Source organism: Python bivittatus, unplaced genomic scaffold, assembly GCF_059951505.1.
Source record: "Python bivittatus isolate LINGU-HERP-01145 unplaced genomic scaffold, Pbiv_v1 ctg000700_np1212, whole genome shotgun sequence".
Taxonomy (NCBI): Eukaryota; Metazoa; Chordata; class Lepidosauria; order Squamata; family Pythonidae; genus Python; species Python bivittatus.
This window is the reverse complement of record NW_028277098.1, coordinates 73624289-73652062: the sequence shown is the minus strand read 5'-3', so window position 1 is coordinate 73652062 and position 27774 is coordinate 73624289. Positions and strand designations below refer to the sequence as shown.

Below are 27774 nucleotides of genomic sequence, written 5' to 3'. Positions count from 1 at the left end.
TTTGTGAGAACGTCTACAACTTCATCTCATATTTCAGATTAATCCACCAGCCCAGAAAAAAAGTATTATAATCCAAACTTACTGGACTAGACCGGTAAGTTCTAAATTAAAAGCCCGACACTAAAAACTGCCTCCAGTCCAAAGGCTCACTCTATTTTTAATACTTTTTATTTGCCTGCTCAGTATTGGAGATTTAAGATGCCAAATATCAGTCCTAGAAAAAGGGATGGTTGGACAAGAGAGCTGCCTAGTCAGCTGATGATAGCCTTCTCTTGCATATCCAGAGAGCACACACAGTTGCCTTGGAAACATCAGCCAACTATATTTACCAATTATGGTGAAGAAAACTTGAAACCCTCTGGACACTGCTTTTTTCAGCACCATATGGGTAACTTATTTCTTGGATTATCCCAGCTGTTAGCTGTGTGATATTAAACCCATAAAGAAATGTGTTAGAGACAAGTAAAGCTAATTATCACAAATGTACAGTACATTGTTCAGAAATAGGGAGGATGGGGAGGGAAAAAGTACATACGGATGGATTCCATTTCTGTAATAGGGCTGTCCTGAGCATTTGTTGTCAGAGACAGAGCAGTAAAAAATGTCCTCACCAGTTATGATAGATAATACTTTAGATCAGTCAGGCATTAAGGAGTATTAATGCTACGTAAAGCTGGATGCCATTCCAAGTCCTACTGTACTGCCTTATTGTGGCGGAGGGAGGGTGTTCCTGGGAGGGAAGAATGAAGAATGTCAGTAGTGCATGCCAAGAGTATATATTTCCAGCAGGATCACCCAAGGCATGAAGGCCATACCAGCTTCCCAGCTAAAGCAAGCAGGCACCTATATTGAGCAGCAGTGATAGAAAACATATACCTTAGAAGAAATTCCCTACTTACCAGAACCTCTAATACTAGAAGATGAAGTTAGATCAGCACTCCAGTCATTACCAAGTTGCAAGGCTAAAGGAACTGATGGAATACCCACAGAAATAAGCAACAGAAGAAGAATCAATAAAGGTTCTAACAAGTTATGCCAGCAAATCTGGAGAACAACACAGTGGCCAACAGATTGGAAAAGGTCTATCAACATTCCAATATCAAAAAAAGGAGACTTAACAAACAGAGTGTGCAAACGACCATACAATATCCTTAATTTCACCTGCTAGCAAAATAATGGTTAGGATCATCCAACACAGAGCCCTACATGGAAAAAGAGATGCCAGACATTCAAGTTGTCTTTAGAAGAAGCTGAGGAACACAAAACATTATTGCTGATGCACACTGGATAATTGAGAAAGCCAAAGAATACCAAAAAGAAGTTGGTATGTGTTTCATTGATTATAGAAAGACTTTTGATTGTGTCGATCACATCAAAGTATAGAATGTGCTCAGAAAAATGGGAATCCCAGAACATCTCATTGTCCTCATGAGAAATGTATCTACAGGACAGGAAGCCACAGTATGGACAGAACATAGTGAAACAGACTGGTTCCAGATTGGCAAAGGAGTGCACCAAGGCTGTATATTTTTCCCTTATTTATTCAACCTATATGCTGAATATATATTAAGGGAAGCTGGATTGGAAGAAGATGAGTGTGGTTTTAAAATTGGAGGAGGAAGCATCAACAACCTGTGCTATGCTGATGACACTACCCTGATAGCCGAAAATGCAAAGGATCTGCAAGCTCTAGTAATGAAGGTCAAGGAGGACAGTGAAAAAATGGTACTAAAGTTTATTTATAAAGAAGGCTAAACTAATGGCAACAGGTAGAACAACCAGAACTGACAATAAATATATTGAAGTGGTGGATAGCCTTTAGGATCAATCATAAAGGAATCAGCAGTCAAGAAATACATCACAGACTAGCATTTGGCAGAGCAGCCATAAAGGCCTTGGAAAAGATATTCAAATGCTGTGATGTGTCTGTATCTACAAAGATCAGAATAATGCAAGCTGTAGTATTCCCTGTGACACTCTACATAAGTTGGACTTTGAAAAAGTAGAATGGGAAGAGTATTGATGCTTTTGAACTTTGGTGTTGGAGAAGATTCCTGAGTATACTGTGAACAGCCAGGAAAACAAACCAGTGGATCATTGAACAAATCAACCCAAGTTCTAACTTGAAGTACAAATGACCAGGCTCAAATTATTCTACTTTGGACACATTATGTGAAGATCTAACTCTCTGGAGAAGGCTCTAGTGCTGGAAAAGGTGGAAGGGAAGGGAAGCAGCAAGGTGGATGGAAGTTGTTTTGGACTACTTCCAATTGGACAATGACCTCCTCATCCCACCCCCATAATTTTATACAAACTAGACCTAGTTCAAAGGATGAAATGGAGGCAAAAACTAAGCAAGGCAAAGCTGTCAACTTCTCAGCTTCATTAGCCTTAAGTCAACTTGTAAACATTTTCACAGCAATAAGATAAGTTAATGTGTATATAATTAGTCTTTTTATCTCCCTTGATTGTTTCTAAAAGCATAAGTAGTGTATCTCTTTCATGTTTATACTTAACCTTGAATATTAAGAAAGTTAAATTGTGTTACACTACTGCTGTTTTTTGTGTAATGCTGTCTTACAGAGAATATAATAAGGCATGGAGTATCGGAACAGGCCTCTGATTTAAATGTTTAGCATCTTTTTCCAGAAATATTCAGTGGTTATGATTCAGCCAGACTTATATTCATCTTTGCAAAAAGAGGAAGAAGTTGCTGTTCCAGAGGCTTCATCATAGCCTCTGTTTGAAAATCCACGGTCTACAGTTTAATACATTCTATTTTGATCTGGGATCATTTCCAGCATTGTGAACCTTTTTTTTTTTTTTCTGTTTTGCTTTTAGGAAGAGTACTTTGCTGTTCAACAGTGAATCTCATTGATTTCAATAACATGGATGAATTGCAAGATGTCCAGTTGACAGAAATTAAACCCCTCCTAAATGATAAGGTAATAAGAGTTGTGTTTGAGCATGAGAAAAACTCTAGCCATTTTGTACTGTGTGCCAACTATGTGTAGTAGGAGTATATATTACAGTTTTCTCATGTTGGATGTAGAATTTAATTTACTGAGAAAGTCCATTGAAAAGTCTTTTAGAAGTTCCTATATTTAATGTAGAAAGACAATTCTTCTACCAGATAGGCTTACCTCTCTTTTCTCTCTTGCTTCCTTGGAACAAATTCTAGGTTTTAGATTTCATGGAGCAAGGTCTTAATCTTTGCTGTTGCTCACTGAAGTGCCATACGTATTGATTTCAAATAGTCTTGTGGCATTTCAAAGATGAACTAATCTATTATGGTTAAGCTTTTGTTGATTGAAGTTTACTTTAAAACATTAAAGGCATTATAATTGCCTAAAAGGTATTTGTAAGTGTTCAAACATAAACTCTGCATAATAAGGTGGACAGGAGGCAGCAGTGCTTCATGGCCCCACATAGTTATGTGCCCTTCCAACTGGTAGCATAAGCAGAATATATTATGCAATGATCTTGGGATATATTTATTATGAAATGTTGATCTCTGTTTTGCATTGTGCAGAGTTTCAGATATATAAATACCCCAAAATTAAGGCTTTTATTTTGTTTTGTTTTATGCTGGTTATTAGATTAGCTGCTCTGTATAGAGAGCATAGAAGGAACGTTACCTAAGTAAACAAATTAGAAAGCTAACTTGAACTTCAACAGTACTGTTTCATCTTTAACTTTGATGAAGTTTCTGCAGCTGAAAATTTAAATCAGTACACTTTCAAGGGGTATGTCCATATGTACATGGCTCAATATTGTTGGCTGGGAATGATAAGGATTGATTCTTGGACCCTTTTTGCATGCAAAGCAGCCATCATTCAGCAGTAGCCCCATTGCTGCAATGTATGCACACTTTTAGCTTACATAATTTTGATGGGTCTTTCAAAATATACTTGAAAATAAAAATTTGAACGTATGGCCAAGAATGTTATCTTAAAGCCTGGAACTTATACATGAACAGTTGTGTTAGGATTTGTTCCTTGAGAATATCCATTTTGATGTTAAAAATAATATGTCTAGAATCTACAGTATATATTTATACATGCGTATCATTGCTCTGCTATTGTCCTACTATTCTTCTATTATTCTACCAGTCTTAGTATTTCCATCATGATATGGAATATACTGATTTCTAGGGTAAAAGACTGGGGGGGACGGGGACAAATTGTCATTGTTGGGTACTTTTTTATTCCTGTTTAGTACAGGAAGCTTCAGCTCAGTACTATAATTTTGTTGCAGTTAAGGCACTGGAATAAGATTTTCAAATAGATGCAAAGCAAAGTTTGTTGTTTGTTGATCAATGGCTGTTCTTATATTGACAGAATTCAGCTCGAAACTTCCAGGACTTTGACTGTCAGGTAAGTACTCAGACTGGAATGTTTGTGCTTTCTCAGTCTTTTCTAGTTTCAAGATAAATTTTTGAGATGAAATTGAAAAAGCTCTAGGCTGTTGCTTCCCATATAGTATACTTGTTCTTGGCTATCTGAATGTCGAAAAAATTGTGTCTGTCTGCCACTAAGCCACAAGGGTCAGGTTTGGAGATGACTGTTTCCCATCAGCTTATGAACCAAAATGAGGCTAACATTGCTGCGGTTGTATAAAGTATTTCTTGGATGCAAATCTACATTCCTGTTAAAGCTGTTTTTTTCCACATGTCAGAATGGCCATATCACATTTTAGACTCTTTTCCTATCTAACTCCTAATCTTTGGAATCAACTTCCCCTCAGATCACATTTGGAGTCTGATTTTATGAGGTTTAAAAAGCCTAAAAGCAGCTTTTTTTCAGAGTTTTCCTTTATAAAGTTGGAAGAACCATTGTTTTTGGTTACAATAATGCAATAATACATTACATTTGGTTACAATATCCAATATCAGTTTAGATTATTCCTAAACTATGGTTTAGGAAGAAAGGAAGGACACTTGTTTATACTATGTTGTGATGCTCTTGTCTCTTTGTATTATGATTAATGTATAGGCCAATGCCAAATAAAAATACTACTATTACCACAGAAACTAGTGAAATCAAACAGAATAAAAATGCACAAATTGTAAATCAGTGATGCAAAATCCATTCTATTTTAGTGAGTGACCAATATTTCAGTCTGTGATTTGCCATAATATCCTGTCTTGTCTTAATCATATTTGTTCCTTAAATGGAAATGTTACTCTTTTTGGGTCATAGGTTTGTTTTTAGGGCTGTATTGCAAAATACAGGCAAAATTTGCTTTGATTTTTAAGACGTTTTACTTTGTAAAATATACAAAATATATTTGTGTATTAAAGAGTATAGTGACTAATTATATTTCTAATATTAATTGCTTTGGTTTTTTAAAAAAATAGTTATGTAACAACTCCATTTTATTTCCTAATGTAACACATCCCTCCAGAAAAAATATGACAGATTACCAGTCCAATTCATTCTGTGTATTTCATTTATATGAAGAAGACAAAAACAGAAATCAGGTTTCAGTTAAATTATCTTTTACCGATAAAGTGACTTATCTGCTATGATGGCTGCATTTTTCTAATGGAACTGCTTGCCATATTAGTGTTTGCCAGCCCAGAATTATACATGTTCTTATTAGCTTCTGGTGGATTTCCATCGTTACAGAAGTTGCTTTGTCGCATGTTTGGCTTGAAAATTCCTCAGAAATAGGTAACTTTGACAAATAAGAATTTGATACTTCTTATTGGAGCACTTGAGATATTTCCCCAACCTTTTTTGCCCAGGAAATTTATATTCTATTCACGTGCATATTTGCACGTTTCACATCTTTAACTCCAGTACAAAGATTATAGCACATTATTCATATGAAAAATCTGATGTGAATTATAACTGACATCTTATGTATCATCTGTGTAGGGCTCAGATAGAGCCTGTGACATCTGAGTTGCCATGCTCTGAAAGAGGTTTAAATTTGAAAGGAGTGGGCAATGGTTTTAAGAATATGAAATCAAAATGAGAAAGCATGTATAATTGTTGTGCTCTGGCATTACATGCAAATGGATTTGGTAATTCTGTTGTGCCTTCTTGCCAAGGCATACATCTTCCTGACCTTTTACCCATCATTGTTCAAGTATACTGTTCAGTTTTGTGCAAATGTGAATTTGATATAACTGAATGAAGAAATGTAGTTACAAGTGGATTATAAAGAATCTCTCCTTAGGGCACCCATCTCAAAAGGCATAAATCTGTCATCCCAGGTAACCCAACACAAGCAAGCATCTATAGCAGTGTTTCTCCACCTCAACAACTTGTAAGATGTGTGAACGTAAACTCCCAGAATTCCCCCAGCCAGCATGCTGGCTGGGGAAATTCTGGGAGTTGAAGTCCAAATGCCTTAAACTTGCTGAGGTTGAGAAACAGATCTATGGGAATGTATGCTGGCCTAGAAAGCATAATAGAGCTATTTAAGCCAGATGTGCTGCATGTAATATAGAGCAATACTGTCAATTAGAACATGAACTGAGATCTGTATAAGTGGTGCTAGATACTTTTTTTCGTAGTAGTTGGAGTGGATGGGCTTGTGATCATAGTAAGAGTCCAAGATGGCGGCTGCCAGCAAACCCCAGTTACTGCCACTACATTAGGGGGAGTTTTGGAGTTTTGACCCCTCTCTCCCTGGGATTTTACCATCTTTTAGGGGTGGACTAGGTGTGGAGAAGACCGTGAGGGGGTTTTACCCCCCTTTGTTGTGTTGACTCGGATGCAACCCCTGGACAGAGCTGCAGGGCACTGGCAAAGTGCGGTGGTGTGTGGCGGAGAGCAGCAGCCTTGGATGAGCCTTGGGCGAGCTCCGGTGCAGTGCGGTTCCTGTATGGTGCAGTGGGCCCCAGAGCAGAGAGCTTTGTTGGTCCCGAGCGTGAGTGGTGACTCTTGACGAGCCCTGGGATGGCATGGTGAACCCCAAGGGGTACCGGTGCAGCGCAGCAAGCCTATTGAGCCTACCTAGTCTCGGTGCGGCAGGGAGAGCTCTCGCAGATCTCGGCGTGGGCGGCGACCTACAGCGAGCCCTGAGACGACGTGGCCCCAGGGGGGTGCAGCGAGCCACAGTGAGTCCTGGTGAGCCCTGGCGCAGCATGGCAAACCCCGGTGAATTCCAGTACGGCGCGGCAAACCCCAACGGGCCCTGGCACACTGAGCCCCAGGCCCAGCGGGCCCAGCAAGCCCCGGACACAGTACACCCAACCCCAGGTCCAGCAGGCGCAGCAGGCCCTCACGTGGCACAGCAAGCCCTTAGGGGGCCCTGGAGCAGTGCTGTGAGTTCCAACGAACTAAATGTCGTGCCGTGGGCTAAATGTCATGCCTTAGTGTGTCCCGGAGCAATGCAACAAACTCCAAGGATGTAGGAACTTATAGGCGACTGGAGTCCTGAGAGCTTGGTGGTTTGGCGCAAGGATGCTGGGGGGGTTAGGGGGGCTGAAGTCATAGTGGACTTGTAGCCCAACTGTGGAGGAAGATCGCTTGGCTCTGGAGGAACAACCAGACAGGGGAGCAGCCGGACACCATATGAAGCCAACAGCCATTGGTTTTAAGACTGGTGAACTGGGGATTAAGAACCTAGCCACCCCCATTTAACACCCCCCCCCAGTGTCAGTGGAGAACTGCAGGGTCCCTCCAGTGTGAGTCTGGGACTCCCTCTGGGGAGTGAGAGTCTGGGAGGGAGTCTGGGAGTGTATGAGGATACTAGGATCCACCTCCTGGGTGAGAGACAGGAGGTGTGAGGGAGTGAGTGGGACGCCCACCCTGCTGACTAGTGAGAGAGGTCGTGCAGGGGGGCAGAGAGTGTGAGGGAGTGTAAGGTTTGGTGGGGGGGTGGCTCCTAGCGGCGCCGAGAGCGGTCCTGGTAAGTGATAGCATCTAGCCTACTTCCTGTGGGCTCAGTAGTTAAGGAGTGATGCACCTGGTTTGTGAGAGTGAAACTGGGCAGAAGTATCAGTTATGTATAAACTGTCAACCGCCCGTCAGCTTCAAGGCCGTGAAGCACATTACAGAGTCTTTTGTAACAGGAAGAAGAGGCAACAGAACTGAACTGAACCCTCATACTTGGGGATGAGGCAGTTTGCATTCACGCTGTGACAGAGAGCAATCAATTGTTTTATACGACTTCATTCTAATATGCAGTAAAGATCCTTATTTATCATTACTTGCTGTTTTGTTCATCTGAGAGCCACTAGCTGAGTTCATGCCTAGCAGTCGAGCCACGCTGAATCATGTATCCAGTAATTTCTACTGGATTGGTTCATTCTTGGATGGGAGACCACCAGAAAATTCCAGGACTATAAACTAAAAAAATGTCTCGAAGCTTGCCTTAGTGCAGTGGTTTGACTTTGTAAATAAGACACAGTCTTGACTGCACTGGAGGCAGTAAGTATCCAAATTTAAATACTCCTAGATGGGAGATCACTTAAGACTCCATGTACGTGCAGCCTTGAATTCCATATGAAAAAAGAACAGCTTATAAATGGAATTAAAGGATGTATCTGTGTGTGAATGGATGGACTGCTACTGTGTCTTTTTTTAAAATTAAAAACATGTAATAGCAACAATGAAGGAGTTGTATGCATATGTATACTATGTTGGAGAGCTATAGAAGGTTGAAGATTAGACTGGATCATTAAAACTATTTGTTAAATCTGTGCACCAAGTTAATATGTGAACAAAATCCTGACAAGGATTGTTGTTTATCATAGGTATATGATTTGATGTATTAATTTTATTGCTTTTCTATAGGTTCTGTGTCTCTGACAAAGTAGAATGTATCTCTGAATTTTGCGCATAAATACATTATTTTTAAAATCCGAATTGTATTAAGATACAATAAGCTTTAATGTCTTTGTAAGAGATAAAATCAGACCAAAAGTCTCTACTCTAGCACACTGTTCTACATTTTCTGTAGTAGCCAGATGCATTCAGGTTTTCCACTGTTATGTATTAGCATTCTCCTGGTCGTGTCCCCTATGCACTGAAAGTGCTATCAATGCATTGTGATTATTAGCCATTGATAGCCTTACCTTACATGATTTTTTTTCATATTTGTTTTTTATATATTGTTCTTCCTCCCAAAAAATTAAAGACTTTATCACATACCACTATATAAACATTATGTATGTAGCCTCCAAGTCAGCCTTGGCTCGTGGCAACTGCCTGGACAAGTCCCTGCAGTTTTCTTGGCAACGTTTTCAGAAGTGGCTTGCTTTTGCCTTCCTCCTAGGGCTAGAGAGTGAGTGACTGGGCCATCGTCATCAAGCTGGCTTCATGCCTAAGGCAGGACTAGAATCTCCTCGTTTCTAGCCTAATACTAGAAACCATGACACCAAACTGGCTCTCTATATAAACTTTGGGAAACATAATTAAAAATATATAGCTATGACATTAAACAGATACGATTTGGATTTTTGAAAGCATTTAAAAATTACTTCCTTCGATTCTGGAAGTAATGTAATCTAGAGCAGTGATCTGAATTGGTGGGGAACATACAAACAAAAGTAGTGTAGGCCATTAAAACTTTGTATTGTAGTTCTTAAATTTTAATGTAATTGATAAATATAATGACACAATACATTTATACATATGCATGTCCTTCTTGGAAAAACTGAACTTTTAGTTTCATGCTGGTGTGACTCACGTTCTTTAGTAGAGTGATTGGTGGGGCTTAAGAGAGAAGTGATTAAGGAACATGGAGGAATATTCTTCAGTGTGGACTTTAGTTAGGTGATTCATCTGGGCTTAAGCCATGCTTGAGTAGATTTATTATTGTATAATTAGGAGTAGCTTTGATTTTTAGGGACTTCTTAGTATGTTCAGTTTTGCACAGTACCCCTTTTCAATTTTTATGGAATCTAGCATGGTAACTGTATATCCTAAAGGATCTCTTTTCAGGGTACTATCTGTTTCCTCCAACTAGAATACTCCATCCTCTACTTTGCTCACTACCCATTGTCTGGGAATTTGGGCTCCCAAACTTTAACATATACAGTATTTCTAGATGTCTTAGAAGTATCCTAAACATGTTTCTTGTTTCTCAATGGCCTTCAGTGCATTTGAGTTTGCTATGAGTGGGGCTTTTTTTCAATGTACAGTGGAACCTCGGGTTACGAATTTAATTCGTTCCGTGACTCTGGTCGCACCCCGAATTGGTCGCAACCCGAAGGAAATTCCCCCATAAGGTTCAATGTAATTACCGTTAATCCATTCTGGCGTGGAGGACAAGGAGGCGGCTATTGCTTGGAGGGAGAGTCCCCCTTCCTACGACCACGTGTCAGGGGCGGAAAATGGCCGCGGACCACATGTCAGGGGCGGAAAATGGCCGCAGACCACGTGTCAGGGGCGGAAAAATGGCCGCGGACCACGTGTCGGGGCGGAAAAATGGCCGCGGACCACGTGTCAGGGGCGGAAAAATGGCTGCGGACCACGTGTCAGGGGCGGAAAATGGCCGCGGACCACATGTCAGGGGCGGAAAAATGGCTGCGGACCACGTGTCAGGGGCGGAAAATGGCCGCGGACCACGTGTCAGAGGCGGAAAAATGGCCGCGGACCGTGTCACGGGAGGGAAAATGGCCGCGTATCCTGTTCATAACCCGAGGCGGAGTTAGCAAACCGAGGTAAATTTTTGCGGCCAGAGCTGGTCGTAACCCGAAAAGTTCGTTAGCAGAGGCGTTCATAACCCAAGGTACCACTGTAATTTTTTCCCCAGTTAGCCCATCTCAGCTCAGATCCAGTATATGCTTTTAGAGAACTGCTGTTTATTCCTTTTTATACTTATAAATCTTATGATTTGTCATACATTTTGAGCAGATGACAGATAAAATGATCTCTAAGGTTGGTGTATGAATGGACAGATGGTAACACTGATGGACACAGTTAATACAGCCGTGGGGAAATTTTATTGTGCATCTCTCACTTGAAGAAGTGCTGCTTTGGATCATCTGTTTTTCTCTGTTTTGTCGTTGCTACTTGTTATGTATTTAATGTGATCTAATCTCTGCATCAAATTATCATGCTGTATGTACTTGTTAACAATATTGTTTCCATTATTAAATGGAAGCTAAAAGAAGACTCTTGGCACAAATGGTTATTGCTGTTTTTATTGATTGATAAAATACAGAGCCTAGAAATACAGATTAATTTTGTATTTTGGAAATACCAGTTTATTAGAATGAATAAAAGGTCAAGAATATAGCTTACATTAATTATTAAGCATTACATTGATTTGCAGGTTCTTATTCTCAAACATGCAGCACCCCAGTAGATGTCTGCACCCTGGGTGGAGAATTTAAAGCTTGCTTTCTCTCTTTGTGTCTCAGATCCTTCTTTTCCTCTGTGTTAAAATTGGAGGAGAACCTTCAATTAGTGTTTATGGAGGGTTTTGTATGCTTTACCATTCTCTCAGAAGAGGGGGATTTTAGTAATTAAATGGCTGCAGGAGGAAAGTATCCAGTGTTCTTATTTCAGAGTAAAAACTAAAATCAGCTGCTCGGTATGCAATTACTGTAAAATGTAGTTTATTCAGAGAGGAAACATTACATGTTTAGATACCACTGGTAGCCATAGAACAGTATTGGAAAACACTAGATTACCAGAGATTTTCTAGTGGTGCTGTGGAAATTTATTTTTTAAAATCATCTTTAGTACTGCTGCCTGAAAATGTGGTCCTTTATCCAAAAATGGAAAATTTTGCATTTTTGTACATGCAAAACATGTACATGCACATGAAAACAGATGAAGTCAGGCCCATGTATTTTTTCAGTAGTCAAGTCTTATCCTTAATCTCCACACCCTTCTATAGTTCCACCAGCTGACTAACTTTTCTCTGAGTTGTCTTGATCTTAGCCTCCAACCTCATTTTCCAGGGGGAGTATGTACTGCTGTTCTTCTTGTTCGCATAGCCAAGCATTTCTAGGATTACAGTGTCTGTAGCATATACCAGTTCATTGGTTTGAGTTATGGTGGTAGTAGGGATTGTCTGGAGGGCTCTATTGGCATCTTCTAGCATACTATCTGATGGTACGTCTCCACTGAGCCTTGGTAATTGGACTTGAGGGTTGATTGTAGCTAGTTTATCCATGATCTTATGCCTGATATAAGCTGCTGTGCTCTGTAATGGAGGGGGTGACAGTGACATTCCAGCTTCAGGTGTTGCTGCACATCCAGTTGTTCTTCCAGGTCTGCTTGAATCTGGGTTGTAATGTGGAGATGGTCTATCTCAGGTTGTGAGAGCAGTTTCCTCTTCACTACTGTATGTTGAAGCTGGGTAACTAATTGTTTCTCAGGTGGTGTGGATGTAGGTCTTCTGTCCATCCATAGTTCCCTCATACGTTTCATATATCCCCTCTCATTAGGTCTACTGTTGTAGTAGCATTCCATCAATTCCAAGTCCTCTTGTCTCATTCATGTATGGTTTGTTTCAGTAGCCCACTTATTGTCAAATCGTCCTGGTTCCCCAACATCTGATGCAGACCTTGGTAATCCAGGCGACATCTGAGCAGGCATGACTCTCTTAGTTCGTGTCACTCTCATATTTGAGGTAGGCAAGTTAAGTGTTAGGGGGTCTTTGCCCAAGGACCCCTACTGGTATGGTAGGTACCAGTTGGGGTTTGAACCCCTGTTTCCTGCGTCAAAGGCAGTGCTCTAATCACTACACTGTCCAGCCTATCTATCTATCTATCTATCTATCTATCTATCTATCTATCTATCTATCTATCTATCAAAAGGGAAAAAATCATAAAATTAACTGGGTTTATCACTCAGTTTCTGCATTTTGCAATGACATAGTAGACATTAATACCAGTTAAGGTAACCGAATCATAAATATCTAAAAGTAAAAATGGTAACTAACATTTATCAGAATGACTGGGAAATTTGCTTAAATGCAGGGTTATCAACTCTGTGTGCCAGCATAAAATAGGCAATTCAGTGAAATGTGTTTAATGGTGTCCGTAGCCCCTTTGCTACATGGGCAAAACCTTAGCCCAAATGGGATACCTTTGTATTCTCCTTCTAGGACTGCATTAGGAAGGATGTCAATTCAAGCCAAGGAGAATGCCCTCCTATATTTAGGAATTTTAATTTTACTTAAAAATGCCAGGTGTCAGGTCTATGATGTTCAAATCCCAGTGAAGAAAAATCTCTTGAAACCTGAGTCATGTTCAAAAAGAAATTCATTTACTGAGATGTACATACAGCTTCAAAGCATTGCTGAAACTAAAAGCCCGTGCTTCCCAATCTACTTTTACCCTCACTTCTTAATCCCCCCTCTCCCCAGCTAGTTCTTGGTTCTCATGTTGGTATGACCTTGGACATTCCTGGCCCTAGATAACAGTCCATCTGTGTTAACACTTTCACCTTCATTGTTCCCCTCTCCCCCCTAGTGAAAAATGGCAGAAACGAAGCAAGCAACTAGCGAACTGATAGATTGATTGCTGGAGGTTCTGACACCAGGTCTAATTAGATATCAATATCCTTAATTTGCCACCTCAACATTATTATTGTATGCTCATACCCAAATGTACAAAGTTGGGTTAATGAAAATCCAAGGAGCTCTCATTTTTGCCTACAGTATTTCTTTGGACCAAGATGACCCAAAGTAAGGATCTGAGATGTCAGACCTACAGAGACAAAGTATATTTTGGCTTAATGAGAGTCATACTGTGACTCGGCTTACCCCTAGGCTATTAACTTAAATATGATTGCCTACATTCCATCTTTATCCTTACTTGATACTAAAACTTATTGAACTTAAGAAGGGAGCATTTCTGAGCAAATATGCATCAGATTGTTCTGATAAAGCCTATCCTGTCTTATCTTCTGAGCATTCTCCTTTTCAAATAAGCCATTTCTTGATGAAAACATTGGGTTCCCCACTCCTCTTGATTGCCTTTATTCCCATTCTTCTTTTTATATCAACATTATATTTGGTGACAACACACTAAATGTGTAACTCCTTAGTAGTCTAGAAATAGATATTTCTCAAACATGCTTATTAGAAAATTAATCAGGATTTCTTTTAATGGCAGCTTCTTGTGTAATGTAGTTTTAGAAAGGTAAGCTCTTTGTTTAACCTAAAATGTGATTTACTAACAGTAGAGTCTGATTTCAAGTTCTTTGTATTCTCTGTGTTCTGGGAGAAAGCTGAGTTGATCACATTCCCTTTAGCAGTCAACCATCTAAAAATGGATGTAAAAGAACGTGGAGTCTAAGCAAAGTTATACCGTACTCACATGCTAGAATATGCTCAGACAAAATGCTGATTGGACTCTGCCCTTTGGCACATTTTGAGTTGTTGGAATCATTGTATACACAATTGGCTTACATTTCACAAAGCAATCACTCTAGATTTACACTTTCATCTATTTATATAGAATACCATAGAAACCAGTCTTGCTTGCATAGACTCTGTTGCTGTTCTATTAATATTTTTGCTCTCTGTGGGTTTGAATAATTTAATTTACTGTGCTAGTTTATACTTGAGCAACTAGCTTAGCATGATTTTTATTTCAAAACATAGTTTTGCATTTGGACTATTTATTCAAAGTCTAAGGAAAATGTACAGCTTTAAAGGACTAACGCTATGTATTGGATGGAACACAAGCAATCTTGCTCCTGTTTGTCAGGATTTTTCAAATCTTACAGCTGCTATAGGTGAGAATAGCTGCTATTCTATGGCTGTTGCTCTGATCAGACACCAAAGCATTTAGAAAGTCAGTGATCATATGCAGCCAGAAAGTGTCCACAGAATGGAGGTATTATAGTTTGAAAATATATCAGTATTCCAACATTTTGGCCCAGTAAGGAACTGAGTTTCATAGAGGGGTTTCCTATGGTTGTAGCATCTAAGCTGGACAAAACAGAGTTGATGAGATACAGGGTAACAAGGTTGGAATGCAAACAGGTTAACAGAAGAAGACAGCATCACAGGAAAAAAATAATCTGTGATAGTAAAGGCTTTTAACAAGCTGTACTGCATCCAGTAATAATTAGATTGTTACTGTGCTATAGAAATCTATACTGAAGGATGTTGACTATGTGAGACAATATGGCAAAGTAAGTAATGCTATGTAGATATCTCCTACTGTGTTTGATGGGGGAGGGGTTATATCAAAACTTGCAAACCTGACAGTATTCCTGTTGACTAAAATTCTTCTGTCTTAAAACTATGAGTTGCTGTTTCATGGCAGAATACAATATGCCTTACTGTATTTTGCCATAATGCTAAAGAAGTAGATGAACTTTAAAGTTACATTTACATGTGATGCCTAGCAGAAACACCCATGCTTGTATCATGGGATCAATCATCAACCAAGAAGGGTTGACTGGACTGCATTCTCCATAGTATCCAGCAGGATGTGCAACCTGAGACCCCACAGCTGCATGGAGTCACACATTCTCAAGAATCCCTCCCAGAGTTTCAACTGTATTACACTTTTAAATGGAAAGTCTGTTGGGAGTATCACACAGGCTATGCTTAATTTAGGTAATTTTTAAACCAATTTTATTTTTATTGGGCCCTTCATTTTTAGGAGTATGACACTTATTATGTCACCCAAAGATGAAATGTGGGCCTCAGCCCCCCAAAAGACTGGGCTCACCAGATGTATAAGCTAAAGAATCTATTTTTTATAACATGGGCACAATATAATCTTTGTGCAGGTTCTTTAATTCCTGTTTTAGGGTTGTAGCATATTTTAAAGAGGGCTTCTAACATGCCCATTACAGCAATATTGTCTTTCTCCTTCCTTTCTTTTTTCTCAGCTTAGAGTTTAGAGCTGAGCCCTACAACATTTGAAAGTATTTTGAATTTCAGTTGGACTATATTTTACTGCCCTGTTTCAATTTTTCAGATTTTTAATTGCACTCAGGTTCAAGCTAAGAACTTCACTGTGTAGCTCCATTTTGTTCACAAAAAATATAGCCCCTATATGAAAGTCAAAACTTAAAACCTGTGCACCTCATGTAGAGGTGACTTAGTACCTTCTTCTTCTCAATCAATAAATGGATCCCTTTAGAGAACTAAATCCATAGAAAGAACCTATGAAACCTGCTGGGTGTGTATATAGCACTTGAATACATTGGAAAAGCACATATCCACCATTCTTTAATGAAAACTGAAAGAGTACAAAAATGAATCTTTTCTATCATCCACTATACGGAATTCCTTTCTTTGAGCAGCTCTTGAAATGTAGGATTCACTATTAGATGAGAACTTTGTAAAAAAAAAAAAAAAAAGATTTGTAGAAACATTGTTTTCTGATCAGGAGGCCTTTGCTGCAGATTAATATAATCCTTTTCATTATCTAGTGTTCTCAGTTTTTGGACTGAATATTTACTGGTTAAGCCAGCTATTGGGGACTCACCACAGCTATGCCATGTTAACTGTGTAGAGATTGTTGTTCTCTAATCTCAAAATGGACATTTCCTTCTGTAGGAGCATGACATCGAGACAGCTTATGGAGTTGTCCATGTCACTATGCGGGGCACTTCAAAGGGAAATCGACCAGTCATCCTTACATATCATGACATTGGCCTCAACCGTGAGTCCTTTTTTTCTTCGTGTTTTCATATGCTGACTCAGTGACTGTAGTTATATTCACATTTTCAGAATAGAAGAGTTTGATGCAAAGCAGTTCTTTTAATTTGCCATGACCACAGTACAAAACATGAACCTTATCAGTCTTAACTTACAGTTACTTCTTATAGAAGTAAAGATCAGGGAATGGAGTGGTGCTATCATGGTCATTCTGTGGGTTTGTCCTGCAGATAAGTCCTGCTTCAACACTTTGTTCAATTTTGAAGACATGCAAGAAATCACACAACACTTTGCTGTGTGCCATGTTGATGCACCTGGACAACAAGAGGGGGCTCCTCCTTTCCCCTCTGGGTAAGTGTAGTAATATTCCTTTGATCCAGAATGTTTAGAATTGAAATAGAAAGGGAAATAGCCAGATTTCCAGTATTGGCCTATGTAGAGAATCTTTCCTGACTTGGAAGAGATAGAAAATACAAGTAGGAATGATGCCATGGGTGATAGTATGTAGATTTACTGCTGGTAGGATAGGACTTTTGGCCTCTCGGTTGAATGCCTTTTGATCAGCACAAATCCATACTCTAATTAACCATGCCCTAGAATATGTTATTGTGGAGCTGTTGAAATCTCCTTGCAGGTATATATTTGATGAGTTAGCCTTGAAATAAAATTCCTTTATGTCAGCTTCTGGAGTCTTTTTTAACTAGCATCTTTTATGATTTCAGATACCAGTATCCTAGTACTGATGAACTCGCTGAAATGCTTCCTGCTGTTCTTATGCACCTGAGGCAAGTATGCAGAATAACCCCGACTTTCCTTTATTTAAAAATCACAGATTCTAAATAGCCTTTCCTTGATGCTTGTCCAGAAGGAAGAGGAACAACTGTGATCATATTGCATAAAAGCAAATGCTTGTAAAGTTTATTCAGATGCCATGTATAGAATCTTTCTTATTCCTTACCACAAATCATGTGAAAGAGAATTGTATAAGTGATGTGCTGTTAAGGCAACATAATCAACACGATGGGACCTGCTGATGGAAAGGGTACTGAGAGATTCTCTTCATTTTAAACTCTTTTTCAGCTTAAAAAGTGTAATTGGAATAGGAGTTGGGGCTGGTGCTTATATCCTCAGCAGGTTTGCGGTAAGTAGCATTTGCTTTGCTCATTTCCTTGTTTGAACAAATTAAGTCTCTCTAGGCTACAGATGTCCATTTAGAATCCAAACCTTGGAGTGATGTATGCAGCAGTGAGCAGAACATTTTGCCAATAGTGGCAAAAACAGACTCATTCTCTGGGGGAATGAATGCCATAAAATGTTGAGTAAAGTTGAGGAAGTTAATTCAAGATTATGGTTATCACATTGTTATAAAGAAAAACAGTTAGTGCATCATCATCTCATAAAAAAGAGTGCATTTACTTTTGAAAGCCACTGTAAGCTTGCAAACATTCCCTTGCATTTTAAGCTGCGTTCCCTAACACCATGGTGGCTACCTTAAAATTATGCTTTAGTCATTCCTTTTCATTCATAGCTTATGTATTATTATTAGATTATTTTGTACAGCTCAAGGTGGCATACATAATGCTTCCCACCTCTTATTTCCCCACAATAACATGTGTTTATTTCCTATGTTTATATATTTATGTACTATATTTATATACTGTCATAATTAAAAAACCAGCGCTCAGCACAAATAGCCAGCGTAGTAAAACTTTAATATTTTCCATTCTCTTTTTAGTTGAATTATCCAGACTTGGTAGAAGGCTTAGTGCTAATTAATATTGATCCATGCGCAAAAGGTTGGATAGATTGGGCAGCATCCAAGGTAGGATGAAACTGTCTGTTTTATAACCAGGGTGATAATATTGATCTGCCTAACTAGAAATTGAAAAAACACTGAATAAATGTTTGTTTTGGCCTACCTTTAACTCCTTTCCCTTTTCTAAACCCAAAGGAGGATGAAAGAATACAGAAGTGGAGTTATTGGTCTGACATACTGAAATGTATTTTAATATCTTTTATGTAGCAGTACTATAGAGCTTCTCAGCCATAAAACTGGCCTTGGGTCAAACAGTGCATGATTTAGAGAGAACATCTGCATGTATTTCTAATACTGGAATTACACATGGATGAAACAAGCATGTGAAAAAGAAGGATGTGTTAATACAGAACATATTGAGCAGTGCCAATATGTAAGTTTATTTTGGGTTTATTTTTTCAGTTTTCTGGGTGGACAACTAACCTTGTGGATATTGTTCTGGCCCACCATTTTGGTCATGTAAGTTAATTACAAGATTTTATACTAAAAATGCCAGTGAATATAATGAACCTTAAATATAATAATGAACTGTTCTTGTTCTTAGCTGCAGGAGTTGTTTATAAGAATGCTTATGCTTTCGTAATTTTAAGTGTTATTCCTAAGCTAGGTGTGACAGCAAGTCTATGATAGGTAGTAAATATAAACCAGATCCCGGGACGTCTGCTGGTGTATTGTTTTTAACTGCTTGTAGTCTGCAGCGTCCATTGCCTTCTTGGTTTTTACAGGGTCCCTGAAGCATGCCTGCTTTTTTTTAATAGTATGGTTAACCAGACAATTATGATATTTGTCATTCACCAGGAAGAATTGCAGGCTAATCTTGAGCTAATCCAGACATACAGGCTTCACATTGCACAAGACATCAACCAGGAAAACCTTCAGCTCTTTGTCACCTCCTATAACAGGTATGTGTCTATTTTAGGTCAGCATTGAAAACTTTTATTTTCTCCACTCTAGTTTTGAAAGTATAAATAATGCTTTAAGCAGCAAATAAGGCACATTGAAAGATCAGTATGTTAAAAGTGTTCCGCAGTATTTATCTTTAATTTCAACTGTAGAGAGCCTGAAAGGTAGTTCAGGGAAAAGATCTTATCAAATTCTTTTTCTTGCCTTAATTTCCAGTTTTATTACCATTACAGATAAAATGGTAACAACAAAAAAAAGATCTAAGACAAGAAAAAGATTTAATGCTGTAGATCTTTTCCCCACAACAAAATCCCTTGCAATTATTTCATATTTTTCTACTTTCTTGTTTATGAAAAGAGGAAGCACATGAATATCCCTTTACAAACAGGGTATATTTAGAAAGGGCCCCTCCATCAAGCTAGACATATGAGTTCCAAATCAGATGCAATGTGAGAGATCCATGATCTGTTCTCTCAATGCCTTCTCTTCAAATATTTATATTTATTTATATTTGAAATGTTTGATACTTTAACATATGTGGTCCCAGTAGTTTTTAAAAACTACCTTTAAAAAATTAGAAACTCTTGGGACATCTGATCCTACATATCCCACATTATATGTTATTTAACAAGGGTAATAAGCATATATTACTCCATATCGTAAAACATTGATGGCAATAATTATGGGATTAGAACCATTTAATCACCAGTACTGACAGAACTAATACTGAGATTAGTCCCATACTTTTTGTCATCAAGGTGCAAAACTTCAATAGTTTTATATTCTTGCCCATCATAGTAGTCACAATCCAATGACACAAGATTTCTGTTCTAGCCAGTGCTTCCCAACCTGTTATTGATCTTTTATTTATTTATGAAGCTTCTATACTTCTTCAATCACAATAGACTCTAAGCAGTTCTGTCTTTTCCTTCAAGTCGTAGAGATCTGGATATTGAAAGACCAATCTTGGGTATGAATGAAGAAGCAGTAAAAACACTCAAGTAAGATGCTCTTGGCTAACTTTGAACCATATTGCTTGAGACTGGGTGGATTTTTTTTTTTTTTTTGGCCTATATTTCTTTCTGTTGGGAAAGCTTGCCTCCCTTCTCTCACCCTTTCCAATGTTTTTGATAGACCTCTTTAGTAGCAAGCCAAATAACCTTTGAGTTATTGGTCTTGTGCCCAGCTTTTTTTTCCTAATTGTATTCCATCAGAACAATTGCCTTTTTTATATATAATTATATTACATATGCACATGTGTGTGCACTGCAGACACATACAAGACATATGTGTATTTAAGCTGTGAGCATAAAAGCAACTCCTCGGTTGAGTAGAGCCCCTTCCTTCCCTCTGAATAAGGCTTTCCAGCATGAGGAACCTGCTTTTTTCTCTGCCTGGGCAATGAGCTGAGTCGCAGCCAGGCAGTATAGAAGAAGGGGGAAGGGGGAGGAGTTTGTTTATACAGGCCTGATGAGGTAATCCAGCAGGTGTTTTCTCTGTAGGCTTCTCTTTGTTGTCCTGTGGCATCTTCCTCAACGTTCTTCTCCAACTTTCCACCCCTGCCTTTTATTCAGAGCAGCCTTTACGTTTAGCAGGCACTGAATCTGTTCATACTGTGGTGCTATGGCCTTCTTATAAGAAGGCTGGTGTTTTCCCTTTACCACACCCAGTGCTGCTGCCCCCTCAAACCATCTGTGTAGAACATCTTGACAGCTGGAACTGATGCTGTGATATGTGTTGAAGAATTTGAGGGCTTTATGCCCAGTGTGTATTAGTTTATATATTGTAAAGAAATGCTGAGCAAGACTGGATGACTTGCTTCATAAGGCTTGGTCCTCATTGAAATGAATGGGGTATGAGCATGTTGTGATGCCCATATGTTCTGGTTTACTATTGCATTATTAAAACATGTGATCCTGATGTTAGAATGATCACATTTATAAAATATTAAAAAAGCAGGATTTTGACAACAGAAGATGATGTTAATGCTAATCAGGTACATCCATAGGGAAAATCATGGAATGGCAAATGATGAAAGCATCATGCCATTGCCACACATGCTCCACACCTTTTGTACATAATCATGTTGCACACACGTAGGAAAGGGATGGAACTTGCATTGTGATAGCACATCATTACTTTCAGCATTTTGACAAAAGCTTTGGAACCCAGTGATGATTGTACAGATTATAATGCTAACTGTGACTTTTATACAGGTGCCCTGTCTTACTAGTAGTTGGAGACAGCTCTCCTGCAGTCGAGGCTGTGGTAAGTAAGCCTAATCATTAGCTAGTCATTTCCTTAACTCTATCTTGTTTGTTATTTCAAGGCTTTTTCAAATTTTCCTTTGCTGGAGGAAGTAGAATTTTCTAAATGTGAAATTTGCTCCATTTAAAGCTTGTGGGTAAATCCTCTACATTCTTAATAATACACAATCACAGTTTGATGTAGGCAGTTTTCTATATTTTAAGGTATAAGATGCAAGCAAAGGTTCCAGAAAGGAGGAATCTCAACAGTCATTAGTGTAGGTATCTAAAGAAGTTGGAATGTTCCCTGCAAAATGGTAATAATGGAATATTTGTCTTCAGAACCACATGGCACTTTGTGATTTTAATGGAGACGCTCTGTATTGTATGATTTCCTGTTTTCTTCTTTAGGAAAAGGTTTAGTCCTCAGGTTGTACATAGGCAAAGCAGACACCAAGAACATCTCAGAAGGAGTTGGCTATATGAATTGGATTTGTCACTTCCTAAAGGTTTAGGGATTCTTTCTCTCATTCACATTTGGCTCTTCAGGTTGTTCTGGGCAGATTACATGGGATTTTCCCTTTTTTTTTCTTGATAACAACCTTGTAAAAAAATAGGTTGTAAAAATAAAGACATGCCCAGTGAATTTTTTGGCCGAGTGAGGATTGAATACAGTTCTGAGTCCAACATGCTATTTGCCACTGTGGCTGTCGATGGCTTATTGAAAGCTGACCTACTGGTGAAGCAGGCCGGTTTGTTCTAGCAGTCAGATGCTGAAATGAAGCTGTTGTTACAGGAAGGACAGGAATATTGTCTTTAAAATTAGTGACTGTAACTATAGCATTTCAGTTTTAAGTCTTTCACTTCAAATAAATATATTTTGTTGCTGCTGAGGCATTGGTTTCTTAGGGAAGACTTTGAATTATAGTCAGTTTTTGAGACACAAATATATATATGCACACACTATCTTGTGTTTCCTAGGTTGAATGCAATTCACGTCTGGATCCAATAAATACAACACTCCTAAAGGTAACCAGAAATTAAGGACACCTGTGATGAGAGGTGATCTACTACAGTCCTGTGGGCCTTCTATAAAGATATTTAGGAATATATACCTGTTTACAGCCTTCCAGTATGAGGGACGAAAAACAGAAATAGCTGATCTAAATGTAAAAAGAAGTTGGGAGCTGAACAATGTGGCTGCTTAGGGTACATTTTCAACTGACAAGGTTCACAAATCTGTTTCTTCCACCTTAAAAAACAAGTCCTGATATGTTATTTACTCCATCCTAGTAGGTATGTATAAGGATGGATGTATATGCATTTATGACATGTTTCATATATTTTGTTTTTTCCTTTTTTGCCAGTAAATTATGTCCAGTTGTCTCCCATTTTCATACACCAGGGACTTGCATTTTCTGAAAAAAAATCTATTTTAAAACTATTTGTGCTGGGAAAAAGAGGTTTTGCCTCTGTATAATGCTGTGACAGAATTGATGGATTCATAGCCCCAACTTTTTATTTTAATTTGACCATCCTTTTGACTGATTCTAAATCACTTTTTCTCTTGCAGATGGCTGATTGTGGGGGATTGCCCCAAGTTGTCCAGGTAAGCACTTATTCTAGGCATTGTCAGAATTTCATGTATCTAAAGGATATCCATCTAATCTTTTATTGCAATTTTTAATTTTTATTGCAATTTTTAAAAAACAGAAAGAATATGTAATATCTAACTAATTAATTAATTATGAAATACCAAAATGAACAACAAAGGGAAAAATAGAAAATTAAACAAACAGGAAAAAATCCTGAAAATTAACAAATTGATATAAATCACCCAAGTATATCACACATTCATTTAATCATATAATAACAATGTCTCAAATTGTGCATAGATACTTGCCTATAGTTCTTTATTATTTTTCTTTTTCAGCCTGGGAAACTAACTGAAGCTTTCAAATATTTTGTGCAAGGAATGGGTTACAGTAAGTGATAATAGACTGCCTTTGCATTATGTTCCATTTAGAGACTACTAAGTGACTGAGATAATTTATTTTTCAATCATGGATCCTGTTCTGCACTTTCATACACATTCCTGTACTGGAAGACAGCTTTGTCTACCATACTAGGACATTTGTACAGGAGGATTAACCATCAGTTGTTGAATTACAGTTCTGCCTTTTAGCAGTTTGTTCTCTGTTGAATAGATTTGGATCTTTCCAGTTTCCTAAATGTTGTTTTGAAGACAGGAAGATCCAACCTGTGCTTAATATAAAAGTCCATCATTACAGTTTTTGCTACCAATAACTTTATTGGCAGAGGTACTGCATAAGGCTGTTCTTAAAATGTCAGTAATATGTACAGTACAGTAATATGTATGAGCATTTTTTCTGACATGAAAATTAATATCAGGTTCAGTAAAAGTCAAACAATTGAAACTATATTTGTAAGTTGCCCAAAATGTTCTTTATTGTTTTACTAAACAACTCTTAGTGTTATAGAATTAAAGATATGGAAAAGCTTATGACCAAGCAAGGCTTACATTGTCTCAAGCTTGTTATAACTACACTAACTATGTTTCCCATTCCCTCTCTTATCTCTGCTTCCAGTCCCTTACATGCAGCTCAGTCACCTGAACACTGAGTCAGGTATCTACAAGTATATGTCTGGTTGGGCTGAGTTCATTTTTCTTATGCATTATGCCGCTTACAGCATGGCCAGGAGATCTTTGGCACTCTAGGCCATCCCATTGTACACTTTTTGTGTTATGGTTTTTTTAGTGGTTTCATTTGCATTGGTTTGACTGTTGCATGGTTTGCAGCTAGGTGGTGATCCAGGAATCAAGTGTATGGTTTCTAACTTTCTGAAAAAGCTTTATGGGCTATCCTTTCTCTGTGTGAGCAAAGTGATGCCTTATTTGCTTTTCAGCAGCAGCTCTCCTTTTCTTTCTACTTTGTTCCTCCTCCATAGAGGAGAGAGGACATGGCTGCTTTACCCAGAATGTTCGCTAGTTGACTGTGTCAGGGCATTCCCTGATCATAGGCTTGTACGTACACTTCACTTTCATATCTGAGAGTGGAATGATATGTTGGAGAAACACTATTCCTGACTCTTCCTCTACAAAATATGGAGGTGGATAGAGGGTGCTTGCAAGGAAGCACTTACAAGCAGAAAAAGTACAAAGTGAAAATTAAACTCAATTGGGAGGAAAGAGTGAAAAGGAATTTTATTGGCTAGCAAGATCTGAAGATGTGAAAGGGCTTAAGCTGTTTTGTGCATACAAATGTTCCTGCGTTTTATCACAGCAAGTACAGGTTAATGAGCTTTGAACAGAGTGGTGCCTTATTTGCTTTTCAGCAGCAGCTCTCCTTTTCTTTCTGCTTTGTGCCTCCTCCGTTTTAAGACTTTGTGAGGCAGTTAACATTTGTTATTTCTGGCATTCACTGCCTCTCTCCTTACAGTGCCATCCGCAAGCATGACCAGGTTGATCCGTTCCCGGACCCAGTCATCCTCAAGTGTAGGTTCGGGAGAAAGCACTCAAGCACGGTCTCAGGCCAACAACCTGAGGGAGGTAAACACTGGAAAACCTGAAACTACTGAAGTTCATGGCAATCCTCAGACTATGGAAGTATCCTGCTAAGCAAGCGTGTGAATCCAGACCATTCCTTTTCTCTCTTTCTGCACTCATTCGACAAGTGGCATTAACAGGTTTTTTTCCCCTCATTATACCTGCTAACTTTTCACCTGTCTCTTTGGTGTTATATTTAGTTATGTTTGTACAGAAACTTTGGCTGCCTACAGATGTACCTAAAAATAGCTGCTGGGGGTACAGGAGTTATTTTTGAGCTCTGATTTTCTTTGCAGGCTCTAGATCAAAAGCTGGGTCTCCTCTCTTGCCTTTCCCCCCTCCCCCCAAGCAGGCTGCCCATTTTGTTTTAATTCCTTCCACCTTTCCATCACACCTTCATATTTATCTGCTTGAAATATTTGGTGCTCTTTTAAAGGTGTTCCCTGGTGTGATGGTGGTGGTTTTGATTTCTTGAAAATGGCTCTTTGGTTCAGCCAGTTAACTCTGTGTGCAGAACCTTGCTCTATAAAGGGGAAGGGGGAGAAATATTTCATGGGTGATGCAAGGGCTTGCTAATTAATGCTGTATAAATCCAAATTTAGCTTTCTCTCAGTTAAATATGGAGAAAATAATGTGTGTGTCATAAATGTGGTAAATGCGCTTCCACAGTGGGCTTGCCACTGAAATTGTATACATCTGTATGCATCCATTAACTGCTAACATCCATTGGTGTTAGGCAAGATGAAGATGCCGTCATTTCCCCTGGCCTCCTGTGCTATCAAGTCATCTGAGAATAGTGTGTCTCTCCTGTCTTCTTGAAATTCAGATGATCATTTTTGTGGGGTTTTTTTTACTTAGAATTACTTTCTAGTGTGATTCTGCTGAAAGGTGTTAAGGCTCTTGACTGCAGTCCTAACAGTGTCTTTGGAGTTCTGGTTAAAGAGAACGCCTTTGATTCAGAACTCCAAGAGTGGATCTTGAATTCTGTTCTACTCTTGAGGAGATCCTAACATAATCCATAAGTTGTACAAGAGTTATATTTTTCATAGCTGAGCGGGGGAAAGGAAGGTCTTTCCTGCTGGTTTATTTAGCAGCATTTCTCAATAGGACAATTAGATTACAGAAAGAATGAGGTATCTAGCCAGCTTAATTCCCAATAAGGAGAGTACCACTATTCAGCTGTGAATAAAGGATTTACAAACTATAAAATAGCCAAAGTTGCATTATAGTGGATTTAGAAATAGAGCCAGATGATATTTAGGGTAACCCCCACCACCCTATACCAATTGTTCTTGAAGTTGAAAACAAATTCTGAAGTTGAAAACAAGATACTAAGCTAAATGGCTTAATTTTCACAACTGTTCAGTTACAGTAACTTTCACAATAAATTATGCATCCTTTATAATTTCTAAAGGGAATTAAATGCAATGGTTCAGAAATATATCTGTAATTATTGAAATAAGATAAATTCTATTCTAATGAACAACTTAATTTTAAATTCCAGTTTTGAAGTAGTCAAGTGAGTAAGAAGACAGTGGTATGCATGTTGACTCTAAAGGAAACCTCATTGAGCTTAATGGGTTTCCTTCCCATCTAAGTGTGTATGCAGATTAATCTTGCCAAATAATCTTGAATGAATACATATAAAATGGCGAATTATTCATTCTGTACTTGCCAGACTAGCTCAACGGTGATTCATTATAATCCTGATTCTGTATCTGTGAAAGACCGTGTAGTTCTTTATATACATTTTCCCTCCACTCTTTTGGTTAAAACTAATATTTTACTATTGACTATACTAGCCCAAAAAATTATTCTGTTCACTTAGGAAGATAATACACACACACACACAGACCAAACATATATGCGTGCACACACACACAAATATATATGATTTGTATTCTGGTGGAAATAGATTAAAGTTAACGATTAAGTGCGCTAAGAATCATGCAGTTTGCAGTTTATGGAAATAACTTAAAAATCTGATTCACTGGGATTTCAGAATACAATTCTGAATAGAATATAGAATAGAATTAGCTCAGGATTTCTGAAGTCATAGCTAGTTTTGTAGCCTTTCTCTCAAGGAGATGCATTACTAAAATAAAAGGGAAATATCTAAACTGAAATATTTGTTCTACTTAGGTCATATAAGACTATTGTGTTTCATTTAAACACTAGTTAGGGGAATGCTTTGATGTACTTTACATTGTAAAAGCGTGCTCTGCTTATGGCCTGTATGTATATGTGTATGTATGTATCTGTGTGCTTGTGTATGTGTGTGTACAGACACACACACACACATACACACTCCATGGAATGATATTAAATTTAATTCCATGCTCCTGGTAGATATGGGAAGTTTTTGCCACGAGAATTAGGAAGTTCTTTCAAATTAGAAAGTTTGTTTTCTTGAATTCAGAATAATTTTGTTTTTCTGCTTTTACCTGGGAAACAGAAAATCTATGATCTGTTAGACAGTGAGATTGCTGCTATTGGGAAGAGAAATGCTGCTGCATTTTTCATGAAACTATGGCAGAATATCTACTTTTTACTGTTGCACATTTGTTTATAAGGCCAAGATCTTTAGGAGATGTCAGATTCAGTTCTGTTTCAGGTAGAAGAAGGGACTAAAAGATTTTGCCAGGGGGAAAATTCAAACCAGTTAAATAAAGTATAATCAATTTTCATTGTTAAGG

The 27774-nt window shown here is 38.4% G+C and overlaps 1 protein-coding gene across 3 annotated transcripts in view; it reads left to right on the top strand.

The window, feature by feature from the left end:
- Nucleotides 1-27772, top strand: part of NDRG3 (NDRG family member 3) — a 55678-nt gene extending 27906 nt beyond the window's left edge. For 2 of the 3 annotated variants that reach the window (XM_088128511.1, XM_007428260.4), the window contains 16 exons: nt 2842-2945; nt 4341-4376; nt 16444-16549; nt 16776-16896; nt 17268-17330; nt 17626-17686; nt 18281-18367; nt 18764-18820; nt 19160-19263; nt 20200-20265; nt 21481-21532; nt 22492-22539; nt 23084-23119; nt 23444-23495; nt 24120-24158; nt 24972-27772. In XM_088128511.1, coding sequence (XP_087984637.1) covers nt 2889-2945; nt 4341-4376; nt 16444-16549; nt 16776-16896; nt 17268-17330; nt 17626-17686; nt 18281-18367; nt 18764-18820; nt 19160-19263; nt 20200-20265; nt 21481-21532; nt 22492-22539; nt 23084-23119; nt 23444-23495; nt 24120-24158; nt 24972-25150 — 1164 coding nt within the window. In that variant the 5' untranslated portion in view covers nt 2842-2888 and the 3' untranslated portion in view covers nt 25151-27772. Of the gene's footprint in view, nt 1-2841; nt 2946-4340; nt 4377-16443; nt 16550-16775; nt 16897-17267; nt 17331-17625; nt 17687-18280; nt 18368-18763; nt 18821-19159; nt 19264-20199; nt 20266-21480; nt 21533-22491; nt 22540-23083; nt 23120-23443; nt 23496-24119; nt 24159-24971 lie in introns of those variants that run through there. The other variant, XM_088128510.1, reaches the window with a different exon arrangement.
- The last annotated feature ends 2 nt before the right edge of the window (nt 27773-27774 follow it).